The sequence below is a fragment of the Drosophila subpulchrella genome, chromosome 3L (genome assembly GCF_014743375.2).
Source record: "Drosophila subpulchrella strain 33 F10 #4 breed RU33 chromosome 3L, RU_Dsub_v1.1 Primary Assembly, whole genome shotgun sequence".
In the NCBI taxonomy this organism is placed as follows: domain Eukaryota; kingdom Metazoa; phylum Arthropoda; class Insecta; order Diptera; family Drosophilidae; genus Drosophila; species Drosophila subpulchrella.
Window position 1 is genome coordinate 26,836,265 of NC_050612.1, and position 11,637 is coordinate 26,847,901.

The window sequence follows — 11,637 nt, forward strand, 5'->3', positions numbered from 1 at the left end:
TCATATTAAGGACTAACAATCTGTAATTATACCAAAAGTAAGGGTTATATAAGCAATACAATAAGATTAAGACCTTTGAGATATCTTAGGAATTTTATTTAAAACTAAAAGTTATATACTTCATTTCATAACAATAAAATATTTTATTAAATTTATGATTTTTCAGCAAAAAATATTTCCTTAATAAAAAGATGTTTTGTTGTTGTTTTATGAAAGTAAAAATATTTGTTTTGGTTAATTTGCATTTTAGTGACCTAGTGGTATAGGATAAGAATATTAATAATATTTTCTATAGTATTTCAAACCCAAGGTCCTTCTCATTTTATAAAATTATAAAGATTTGTTACGATCAATTTTCATTTTAGTATATCAACTTGCATAAGATCGTGTATTGTACACTCTTCTTTTGGTGTAACAGTGTATAATGAGGAGGATGATTACCAGAGTGGAGCAAATGGTTGGCAGCGATAGAAGGATAGTGCATACTGAGTTTCCTCATTAAAAACTGACTAAATTGAGTTGTGTGTGAGCTGTCTTACAACATCGCCGAAAAAAGAGAACCCTACCGTTTACATTTCTTGGTAATGCTCTTAGGTTGGCTGGCGAAAGGGTTGAGGGGCGGAAGGAATGGGTTTATCCACTGGTTACAAGTTGCGACTGCCACTTGCAAAATGCCTGCCAAGGATTTATAATGTTGTCCTCGTCCTCGAGGCGCTCGAGTTGCCGTTAAGTGCACGAGTTAACCCCGTTTTGTGTCTTTTGCTTGCTACTTTTTACTTTTTCTAGTTTTCCAGGACGAAGAAGTGGATCCTGCAGCAGCAGTTGCAATTTGCTGCGAGGTGGATAATCGCGGCAAATAATGGTGTGAGCGTAATATGAGAATGGTTTGCTAATCAAGCGTGCGATAAATGCCAATAAGCAAGTTAATACTTCCATTTTGGGGGGTAACTAATGTGCAGTGCCTTTGGAAATCGTTTTTTTTATTAGAAAATATTAACTTAAGGTTAGGAAATAAATAGTTTAAAATGTGGGCTCTTGTATAAATTTAAACGATTATGTGACTATTAAATTTATATATTCGGAGTTGCACATATCAGAAAAGGTAACAATGCAATGTACAAATAGCGGAGTAAATATAGTTTTTAAATATCGAAAATCCAAATCTTTTCATTTGATGAAGGATGGTTTATTATAGCATTAAATTATTCTTTATTACTATTGGAAACCAAAAATTCCACTTATTTCCATTTCCAAAAAAATACAAATCACATTGAAATTCGAAATATTAAGTATGGAGGAAGCACGATTTAAAATAACCCTTTTTACTTATGGGTACCACTACCTCCTCTCCATTGAGCTAGTGCAGTGGCATAAAATGTTCACCCCAGAAAACACGCAGACCGACATCCACGTGCCCTGGAATTTATTGAATCAACGCGCGTGGCATAAACAATGGGCAGCTGCAGCACGGGCAGGGATAAAAGGGCGTGGCAGCGCCTAAATATAGAACACAACCATTTCCTTATTACAGATAGAACGAGCATTGTCTAAGTCCCGAATCGGAACACGAAACAGGAGTTGCCGCGGGGAAAGGACCGCAGGACGTTAAAGAAAGTGCAACACATTAGCCGGTTCTGTGGGCCTTTGTCTTTGCCAGACAAGTGCAACAATGGAGCGAATGGTATAAAATCTGAAAGGGGGAGTGGGCCAAAGTGGGTTGGTCCTTATCCAATTGGGCCTGCCGCATAGCCCTTTGTTTGGAACCCTTTGTTTCACCTATTAAGGTTGCTGTGACTGCAAAACGTGTGAGTACCCCACCACACTACAGATATTCCCCTATTTTTTAAGTTTTTGTTTCCCACTATGCATAGCTGTCAGCATCGCGAATATTGCCATTAAAAATTCACTTCCTTCCCTGGGGTCTATTTGCTTTGAATGCAATTAAAACTACATTTTATTGGCTCTTTTATTGAACAGAAAAAATCGTACCCAATAGCTGAGTGATATTAATAAATTGTTCTTTGGCCAGGCAAAATGAGCAATAATCAAACAGAAGGCTGGGTAAAAAATTCATAATTGCCAGTCTAAAAGTGGAAAGCGAACAAAGGGAAAAGTCCCCAAGGAGTAAAAAACGAGTGGTGGCAATAAGTAAAAGGCAGAAAGGAGCGATTTTATCATTTGCAGAAGAGTTGCAAGAAATATATTAAACTTCCTCGTGCTCTTTCAATTAAACTTTAAAAGTGTTCCATTTCACCCTTATCTATAGTTGACTACTGATTAAAAGTTAAGCTGAGCGATGCTTTCCACCTGCTCTCTGTTAAAGTTTTCCGAGCCCAAGGCGTTGGAAATGTTCCTTCTTTTTTCCGTTGGAACCTACATAAATTAAAATATTTGGGGATGTATTTTGAATTACCACATTAATATAATGTTTTTGGTAAAGTTGATTTTTATTTATTTCTTTTTTTACACATAAATGGACATTAAAATATGATCAATAAAGTCTATTATTATTTATGTAGATTTATTAATGCATTGTATTTTTTATGATCTATTGCTGTTTATTTATTTCACATTATATGGTAGCCTTGAGTAAAATCTAAATTTAGTCGGGAGTCCGAAAAACCTCTCCATCCCCTTTTCAATTTTCATCTAAGCTTTTTCTGTCTAGTGACCTAATCAACTCGTTAGTAATTTTATAGCAATTTCACCAGCTTATCCGGGCAGCATCCTTATGGCTGGCCATCAACAGCTCATTTATCCAGCCCCATCCCGATCCCATCCCCATCCCCCTGCAGATCCACTAGTTCTTCGGTTCATTTTCGCCTGCCAGTTAATGACATTGCTCTGCGGTTCTATCTCCTCCAGTGGCCATAAATTCACCCTGCTTTGGTCATTGGATAGCCATTTCTGGAGCCGTTCTCCAGTTCTCCCCGGCATTATGAATTGATTGCTTGCAGGTGCTGGCCCGGCCACACCGACCGTACAAATATCAATAACTATCTAAGGCAAATCCCCTCCATTCCAACTCGCCCACACACACACGGTAAGCTATTTTTCATTTTCACCGCCCAACTCCTTCCCCTTTTGGGTGTGTACATTTTATACATCAAATAGCTACATACACACTTTATGTGCTGGCTGGTTGGGTTATATTTTTTACCCAATTCTCTCCCTTTTTGTGCATCATCAAAACTTACTAAATTAAAATGGTCAGCGAGGCGTTTTTTGTTTCGCTGGCATTTATTTTCAATTTGTACGGCATGCTTTTAGGCGCTGGCACCCTCTTCCCTTTTTTTTCTGCTTACCATTTAGTTTTTGTTTAGCCACAATTTTGGATTGAGAGTTTTGCTTTTATTTTTTTTTTTTTGGGTATTGTATCTGTACTTTAATTTCTGGCTGCTTTGTGTGTTTGGAATATTGATTAAATGGAATGTGAGTAGAAACAATTGCGGAGGGCACAGGGGCTCATTGCATTACGGCCTGATTGCACAAATAAAAGCTTTGGCAATTGCCCTGGCAAAAGGTTAAATTCCGGCAATTTATTAACACACACGTGGGGAACATTTGTTTGGCAGTGAAAGGGAGCAAAGCAATTTGTTCGTCTGCTGGCTTCGGTTAATTGAAGCAAGAATTCGTCGGGTTTAAAGGAGCGAAACATTAGCTTAATCATCCGCCCAACCAGAAAGGACCTCCATTCACGCTTACCGCTAAGCCTTGCCGCCGGAAAATGCTCGCTTTTCCGCCTCTGCCGTCTCGGGTGCTCCATTAAAAATGCATTTATCATTTGGCGTTTTGAAAAAGCTTCCTTCCTTTCAGGCGGTCTGCTGGCAGGAGACTGACACCTTGTATCAGGATGCTCATCCTCATCCCCATCCATTCCATCCTTTCCATTCCCGAGCACTTTAAGTTGTTTGTTTTCCCGAAACCGAGCACAAATTGTATTTGGCTGCCGCCCGGACGGAAAACTTTCCCTTTGCCGGAGAAATATGCTCGACTTTAGTTTTTGGGGGCGAAAGTGAAAAGTGCCAACGCCATGCAACTTGGGACCTGTTCGAGCGCTAAACTGTTACTTCCACATACTGAACCCGGATCGGGCTGGGATCTTGGCTCGCAGGGGGGAAACAGGTCGCCAATCTGGCTCCAGCTGGCCATCGATGTCGGGTTTTAGCCAAGCCAAACAGCCGAGACAAAGGCATTCCCAGAGTGTTCATAAAAACCCGGACTGCCTCTCCAGTTAACTAGGTCAGCCGTGCACTTGACAAAATTGGGTCAGCCTTCTAGTTAGCTAAGAAAAATTGGCTAAGAAAAACAAAAGCCGATTTTTCAATGGCACGCTATCATTCGTCATTGGGATAAATTTCTGATTTGATAAAATGTTAGTTCTCAATAATGTGTTAGGTTTTATCTAACGGGAAACTCTTAACTTGAAACAATGTTTTAGTCGTATGTTTAACATCACATTGAGTAAATGGATTTAACTTCATGTTAACTTTTTTTGACAGATAACAAAATATTCGCTTAACAAGGCATTACAAAATCTATGTTTAATAGAGAGTATCAAAACAATTTTAAACTAACTATTTAAAATTATTTAAAAAGCAATTATATATATTCTGTGTCTCTTCAAAATAATATATCTTACATGTAATCCACAAAAATATTAAACAATTATATATGCTCAAATTCGTTCTGAGTGATTTGCTTTAAAAATCTTTTCTCATTTAACAAAATTAAATATTATTATTTATTACATTTCTCTCAGTAACAGTAAATTTTCTATATCTAATTTTCCTAAGTGTAGCCACACACACCCTTGCCACATTGTAAACTGGCGGAAAAGCCTGGTAAAAGTTGCCGCCACATGGGCAGGTGAGTGAGAGTGAGAGTTTGGGGCTTCCCATTCATGTTTAGCCGCAATGCAGCGCCTGCATAAATTTCATTAGATTTTAGCTCAGTGCCCACTCTCGATTTCCCGTCTAGAAGCCCCCCCTCTGTTCTATAACAAATCAATTGGCCTTCACCCCGGCCCCATAAAGGACAGAGTGAGAGGGGGATGGAATCGAGGGAATATATATACTTATTCAGATATATATTGCAAATGGGCGGGCGGAAGGCATCTGAAGCACACACTCGTAAATGGCTTCCTAATGAAGTCATAAAGTGCCCGGCGGAGGCAACTAGATGTCCGCCATTAAACGCACCTTGAGTCGCGGCCAAAGCCGCTGCGAAGTATGCTAATAAACGTAAACCGAGCTCCATTACCAACGGAAGTTGAAGTCGTAAAAATGAAAATAACCGAGAACCGAATGATGAGTGCCGGGAGCGATTTGCAGCAGCTTCTCAGCCGCCAGAGGCAATTCCCGATGAGCTGATAATCTCAGAAGTGGCAACTAAACTTTTTCAGACCAACTTAAAGTTCAGGTTTTAAAGAAAATATAGATAAAGCTGATGGCAAGACACGGGGGGTTAGAATATCAGAGAATGTTTTTGCCTTTTATAAAGATGTACCATTGAGCTACACTGATATCATAGATCTACGAATATAACCTTCTTTCTAAGTCCTTTTGACTTAAAATACATTGATTTATAGAAGGATTTATTTACTAATATAAGCATTACATATAGAAATATGCTATGCACGTGCCTCCATATCTAAACCCCTTTGCCAAAAATTCTTCATTTTCAAAAAGATTTATTTCCTTATACAAACATTCGAATTTACATTTTAAAAATTCTTTTACCCGAAGTTCCTTGCCTACTAGCATTAATTTTCTAATGGCTTGTGCTATATTTTGTAAGCATTTCTCTGCCACGTAGGAGAACCCGATTCGTTAAAAATGTAGGCCAAAAATGCTGAAAGCCTCGTTGCTTTAGCACTTCAGCCCAATAAACTCTATCCCACCTTTTAGACCTTACCTCAGGGGCATTAAAAGCAAAGACTTTCAAGTGGCATTTGCCTCTTGGGGCGAGACACCTTTTCCACCGGGGTTTTCATTCAGTGTGTGTGTTCTTGTGGGGCACAGAGTGGAAAAGAGAGACAAAAGAAAAGTGCGGTCAAAGGCATAATGCAAAAGGAAAACCGCGAAAACCCGACTCACCCTCAGCCAGTGAAAACACATATTGAACATGCGAGCAAGCTTTACGTGCTGACAATGATAATGACTTTGGTCCTTGGACCGAGGCGAAAAGGGGGGACTTGGACTGGTAGTGGTACTGAAATGGAACTGTCTCCGTGGAAAGTGCATCGAAAACGCTTTACACGCTAATGCACCATTATCAGGAGTCCCAGGACCCGTAAATCTTCACTTGCATCTGGGGACTTGAAGGGCTTTAATAGATATTTATTCGAGGGGTTCATGACGGGTCCAAACATTTGCTCCACTTCCAGATCCTCGGCCATAACTTTGATAAATTGCAGCCGACGCTGGCCGGAAAAGCGGCAAAGCTTTAAGTTCAAGTGCTTAAACGGAAACGGAAAAGTGAAAAGCGAACAGTGAACGTTGAACGTTGAACGGTGAGCCAAGGCAAAACAAATTGTGGCGAAACAAAAACTGCAAACTACATGAACAATTTGGCATGCAATGCGAGAGGAAAGCGTCCAAAAAAAGTAATAAAAGGGAAAAAATGGGAAAAATGGTAAGCGAGGGACACCGTCTAGTATTTTTTTATTCAGCCCAGCTTGTTGCATTTTTTTCGCCCGAGGTTCAGGAAGCCTTAAAAAGCGAGCAGAGCTTCAAATTTATGTGCTGCGGAAGTGGTGACTTTTAGTTTTTCCCTCGCCAGGTGTCAGACATGCGAATGGAAAGCGGTCGAAATGGGTAAATGCGGGGGTGGGTGGTGACCAGTTAAATGCCAAATCCACCAGCTGCCAGATGGAAGAAAAGTCGATTTCCCGCTTCTGCCATCCCGCCAACTCTCATGCATTTCAATCAAATGAAGTCGCATAAAATAATGGAATGGCGGTGCAGTGGAGAGTGCTAATCGGATTGCAAAACAGAGGGGCTCTGTACCGCGGCTAATGAATATCATTCAGTCATTCAATCGGTGTGGCACTTTTAATTAACTATCTGGTATCAGTTCGCCGAAGCTCTTTGCCCCTGCAAAGAAAACACGTGTTTAACACCCCGGTTGGCACTGAGTGGCAGTTCGCTTTTATGATGCTGTTCAGCAACAGCATCCACTTAGAAAAGGGGGGTCTCTACAGCACCCATTGCAGCGGGTCGGTTAATGACCCGAACGCCACTCGATTGGCCATTAAATAGCAATCCTAAACAAGCCATAAAGTTTATGCAGAAATAAAATTAAATTAAACGAGCTCAGCCCTATCAAGTTGTCCTAATCAAGTTGTTTACCCCCATCGGGGGCGACGGAAGTGGGGATTGCGATAATGAAGCGCATTGCATCATCTCGCTTCGATTTTATCCACTTAAAGGGCTCTTACCTATACCGGATATAGGAATAACTGCTGCTGACATTTTTACTATCAATTCCCCTTCGCTGCAGATAAGTGTACTCAGGAAAATAAAAAAATACCTTTTAATAGGTAAAGAATTTGAGTCCAGTGCAGCCTTTACTTTTTATTTAACATTTCCATTCAAGCATTATATTAAAATTGAAATTAATTCTAGAAAATTATAAACATAGGTCTTTAAATTATTCCCAAATGTTTTTGTCTTACCTATTACAGAAAAACTGATAAATGCATTTCCAAAAGTATAATACTTTGTAATGGCTTTTCAGTGTGTCGATTAAATTAATTTTATTATTTTAATTTTAAATTAACTAATTTAATTTTAAAGTTTTAAAATGATATTTATTTGATAATCGTCTTTTATTATATGAACTTATCAAAATTTGATACTGCAATTTATCAATTCATATTGTTTTGTTATGTTTTAAATAAATTGAATTATGTTCATTTGTTTTTTTGAATATCTGAAAGTCCATACAAGATTCTTTTGTATAATCCTTATAAATAATTTTCAAAGCATCGATATGTCTTTTTCGAGATTTTAGGAAACATTTTCGCAGTGTGGCTATTTTTGCCCGGTTGCTATGCAGGTAATTGCACCGCCATCGATACTTCCTGCCAAGCCCGCCAAGGACCTCGGGCCTGGTTCATCACAGGAAATTGGCAGAAATTCCATTCCGATGGAGTTGTTTGAATTTTGCATGGCCCGGTAGATGGATGGTATTTATGGCCAGGTTTTCGGACAAACATGGATAAACAAGATGCGTTAATGTGGCTTTCGCTGGGGCAAAAATTCAGCGGAAGAGCTCCGTGGGCGAGCACAAGGACGAGTGCTTCTTGTTGCGACCCGTCTGACATCCTACGGGCCGGAAGCGGTAGATCGGCTGTCCGCAAACCGGACTCCGGGCGTAGTTGCAGGTCAGCTTGAACTGGGTCAGGTTCTTGACCACGTAGCGCAGTCCGGCGCAGCCCACGTGCGAGTTGCCCTCGATGGCCATGACCGCAAAGTGGCGGTACGCTCTATGGAATGGAGAATGAAGTGGGCTCGGCTTACGGATCCCCAACGGAGTCTGTGTAATGCAGTTAACTTACTTTTGCCGTTTCTCATCGCATGGATACAGCTCCATGTCCGCGGCGGTCATCCTCTCGGACTCCGACCACCAGGTGTTCATGGCAAGGGACATGAGTTCGGGGTAGAGCATCTCCATCACTGGCTTCTCCACGCGGCGTGTCATGTTGAACACTATGATATTTTGGCCGGATCGTGGAAACCTAACCGTATTACGACACTCGTCATGTTTGGCCTGACACATCCGCACATTGAATCCTGCCACGGCGGCCAGGTCCTCGTCCCACTGCATGGCCACCATTCGAGCGGCATGTGGCAGGGTTGAGTCCTTGCCACTGGCTAATAGATACCTCCGCTCATTGTGGTGTTTAAGGATATTATCCGCTAGGATGGTCAAGTTCACAAAGGTAATCTCCTTGGCGGCACAGGTGCGGTGAAGGCTCTGTGAAGGATATATGGTATTTAATAAGGAAATTACCCAATCCACTAAATATTAGAACCTTTAGAATGCATAGAAATATTGCATGCATAGAAATATTAATCTCAATTCAACAAAGCACTAAAAAATTAAATAATATATAACTCGTCTTTAAGAGGTATAAGATATAAGGCCTCTATTAAATAGGTAAATCATCTGTTAGCTTGCAATTTTAACTTTAACATAGCATTACATAATAATAATGATAGATATGGTATAGGACCTAGACTAAACCTTACCTTATAATAGTTTTCGCAGGCAACATGGTGTTGTCCTTTAAGGCACAACTTGGGCTGGCAATAAGGACTCGGCGGCTTGGGGGTCGCTTTCAATATCGCTCCCGTTCCCTCGGTGATCACATCTTCCGGATATACCGATACCTGACTTGTGGCTCCCAGCAATCTGGCGACCAAAGAGATCAGCACTATAGAAATCTTCATGGTGGATGGCTTGGCAAAAGCGGACTGTGTTGTGAGCCATTGGCAATTCTGGCTTATAAAGCCCAATCAGGTACCAAAAACAGCTGAAAGTTGTTTTTTCCATTAGCCTTGTCGATATCTGTTCGCGAGTCGCCATTTAATTGACACAGATAATGGACAAACACAAATTAATGCAGTGAAAAACATTGCTGCCATTTTTTTGAAGCTGAAGTGGAAAGTGCTAAAATATGTCATGGGTTCGCCATCTACTAGGCTAAAATGGAGATTTAAAAAAATCGTAATTCCTTTTACAATCAGTTACAAAGTGATGTGGAACCACTTGTACCTCTTTTCGTTTTTTTTTATTTATCCATTTTATTAATGGCTGCTGGCAGCACTGGCACCAAAATCTAATTGTCACTGACATGGGAAAAAAGACAGCCATAGAGCCGACGAAAGAGACGGCGATACCGACAGAGAAAGAGACAGCGATAGGCTTTGCCACTTCCCATTGTCAGTCAGTGGGCCACAAAATTGGCCGCGAAAAGTTGTAGCAAACATTCTGTTACCAAAAATGGCTGTCATCATCGTTGTCGCGTTTAACAGCTGAGTGCCTTCAGACTGAGAGTCACTTTCGTTGGCTTTAACACTGTGCAAAAAAGGGATCTATAAATGTTTTTTTATAAAAGGAGGAAACATTTAGTGCTTATCGTATGGGACAGATTTTTATAATGATTCCTAACAATATTGTTGTCAACCGCTTATCTGACTTTCTCATTTAAATGCAATATCTCCTGTTCCTATATCCCATATTTTTTCCAGTGAACCGGATGTCAATGCCATTCGCATTAGAGCACATTAAATGCTATTTGGGGGTAACCACACTCGTAGAGACTTTACCAAAAACACACACCCAGCCCCCTTGTCGGCTTTCCACCATAAAAGCCTAATAACTCAATATCGCTCAATTGATTACGGCCAAAGACGCTTTTGCCGGCTTGCCAGCTGAGTCGCCTTAGTCGCTAATTGTCTGACAACTGGGGCCCCAGTTGATTTGCGTGTAATTGGCTCGACATTGAAGTTCTCGGCAACTTACAGGGGACTTAATTAGCCCACCGAGGCGTGGACTTAAAGCCATCGCTTTCTGGCCTTCAAGATAAAGGCCGGAATTATGCGCAATGACTCATACCAAATCCATTTCACCCAAAAAAATTATATAAGGCGCGCGTGCACATGTCAAGTGGGCAACTCTGGACGTCTGTCTTGTTTAGTAGGTTGTAAATTTTAATGCAAAAGAGCCACATTTTTTGTGATTTATCGCTTTGGGCCAAAGCAGCTTGAGGAGCCCCGAACCGCCGGGCCAAATCCATGTGAAAAGGGCATGCATTAAACAGCAGACAGGGGGCCAGCCTCTGGCCGGAAGTCCTTCAGCCAGGACTCCTAGATGTGGCCAGCACGCGTGCACCTGTTGCCCCATCCTGCCGCCCATCCTCCTTCTTTTGGCCACAAAGTCAGTTTGTTTTGCGGAAATTTATGGCCTCGAACGGCGGTGGCCAAGGCAAATACAATTTTTGTGGCCCCGGGCCCCGTGTCTATAATTTATTTTTAATAGAGAGACAACTTTCTTTTGCGGGCTGGCCCATAAATTTGTGTGTGCCAGCCAGCACAGTATCAAAGAAAGCAGAAGTTTGGGATCGGCGGTGAAATTAATATGCAAGCGTTTTGCATTTAAAATGTCATTATCGGTGGGTAGACGACTAAAGCCTTTGTGTTTTGCTATCTATATAGGGCTATATCCCCGGTATGTATGTATACGCACGTACTGTATAGCTGGTATCTGGACAATACATCCGGCTCTGCTGTCAGAATTGTGCAATTGAATAATCAAATTGAATGGCCACAATTGTCCGTGTGTGTGGGTATCCGAGTTGATTTATTGGCCAGGCCAAAGCCGCAGTCGGGCTTTGGCCATAACTCAAAGCGAGCTACTTGGACCACAAATATTTGCTAATGAAAATTGGGGGAGTGGCCCGCAGGGGGCGTTAAGGATGTTTGGGGGTTTTTGGGGGGATATGGATTCTTGAGATCCAGAACCGTGTCAAAGGATTGCCAGCCATCAATATGCGCATAAAGTTCAATATTTCCTCGCCCAATGCCCCGAATCCTGCTAACAATAATCCCTAATTTTATGCAAATCTCG

General features: G+C 41.1%; 1 protein-coding gene across 1 annotated transcript; it reads right to left on the reverse strand.

The window, feature by feature from the left end:
- Positions 1-7,808: 7,808 nt before the first annotated feature.
- LOC119554026 (antigen 5 like allergen Cul n 1-like) lies at positions 7,809-9,472 on the reverse strand. Its single transcript, XM_037864742.1, has 3 exons — positions 9,258-9,472; positions 8,564-8,982; positions 7,809-8,491 (listed from the first exon to the last, which is right to left on the reverse strand). Exons 1-3 carry the CDS (start codon positions 9,456-9,458, stop codon positions 8,266-8,268), a joined length of 846 nt encoding a protein of 281 aa, XP_037720670.1. The 5' UTR covers positions 9,459-9,472; the 3' UTR covers positions 7,809-8,265.
- Between the last annotated feature and the right edge of the window lie 2,165 nt (positions 9,473-11,637).

Excerpts from the sequence above, each read along its gene's own strand:
- LOC119554026 (XM_037864742.1), bottom strand. The coding sequence starts at position 9,458 with ATGAAGATTTCTATAGTGCTGATCTCTTTGGTCGCCAGATTGCTGGGA. Across the intron at positions 8,983-9,257 it reads CCTGCGAAAACTATTATAAG|AGCCTTCACCGCACCTGTGC; the intron begins GTAAGGTTTAGT and ends TATCCTTCACAG. Across the intron at positions 8,492-8,563 it reads TGCGATGAGAAACGGCAAAA|AGCGTACCGCCACTTTGCGG; the intron begins GTAAGTTAACTG and ends TCCATTCCATAG.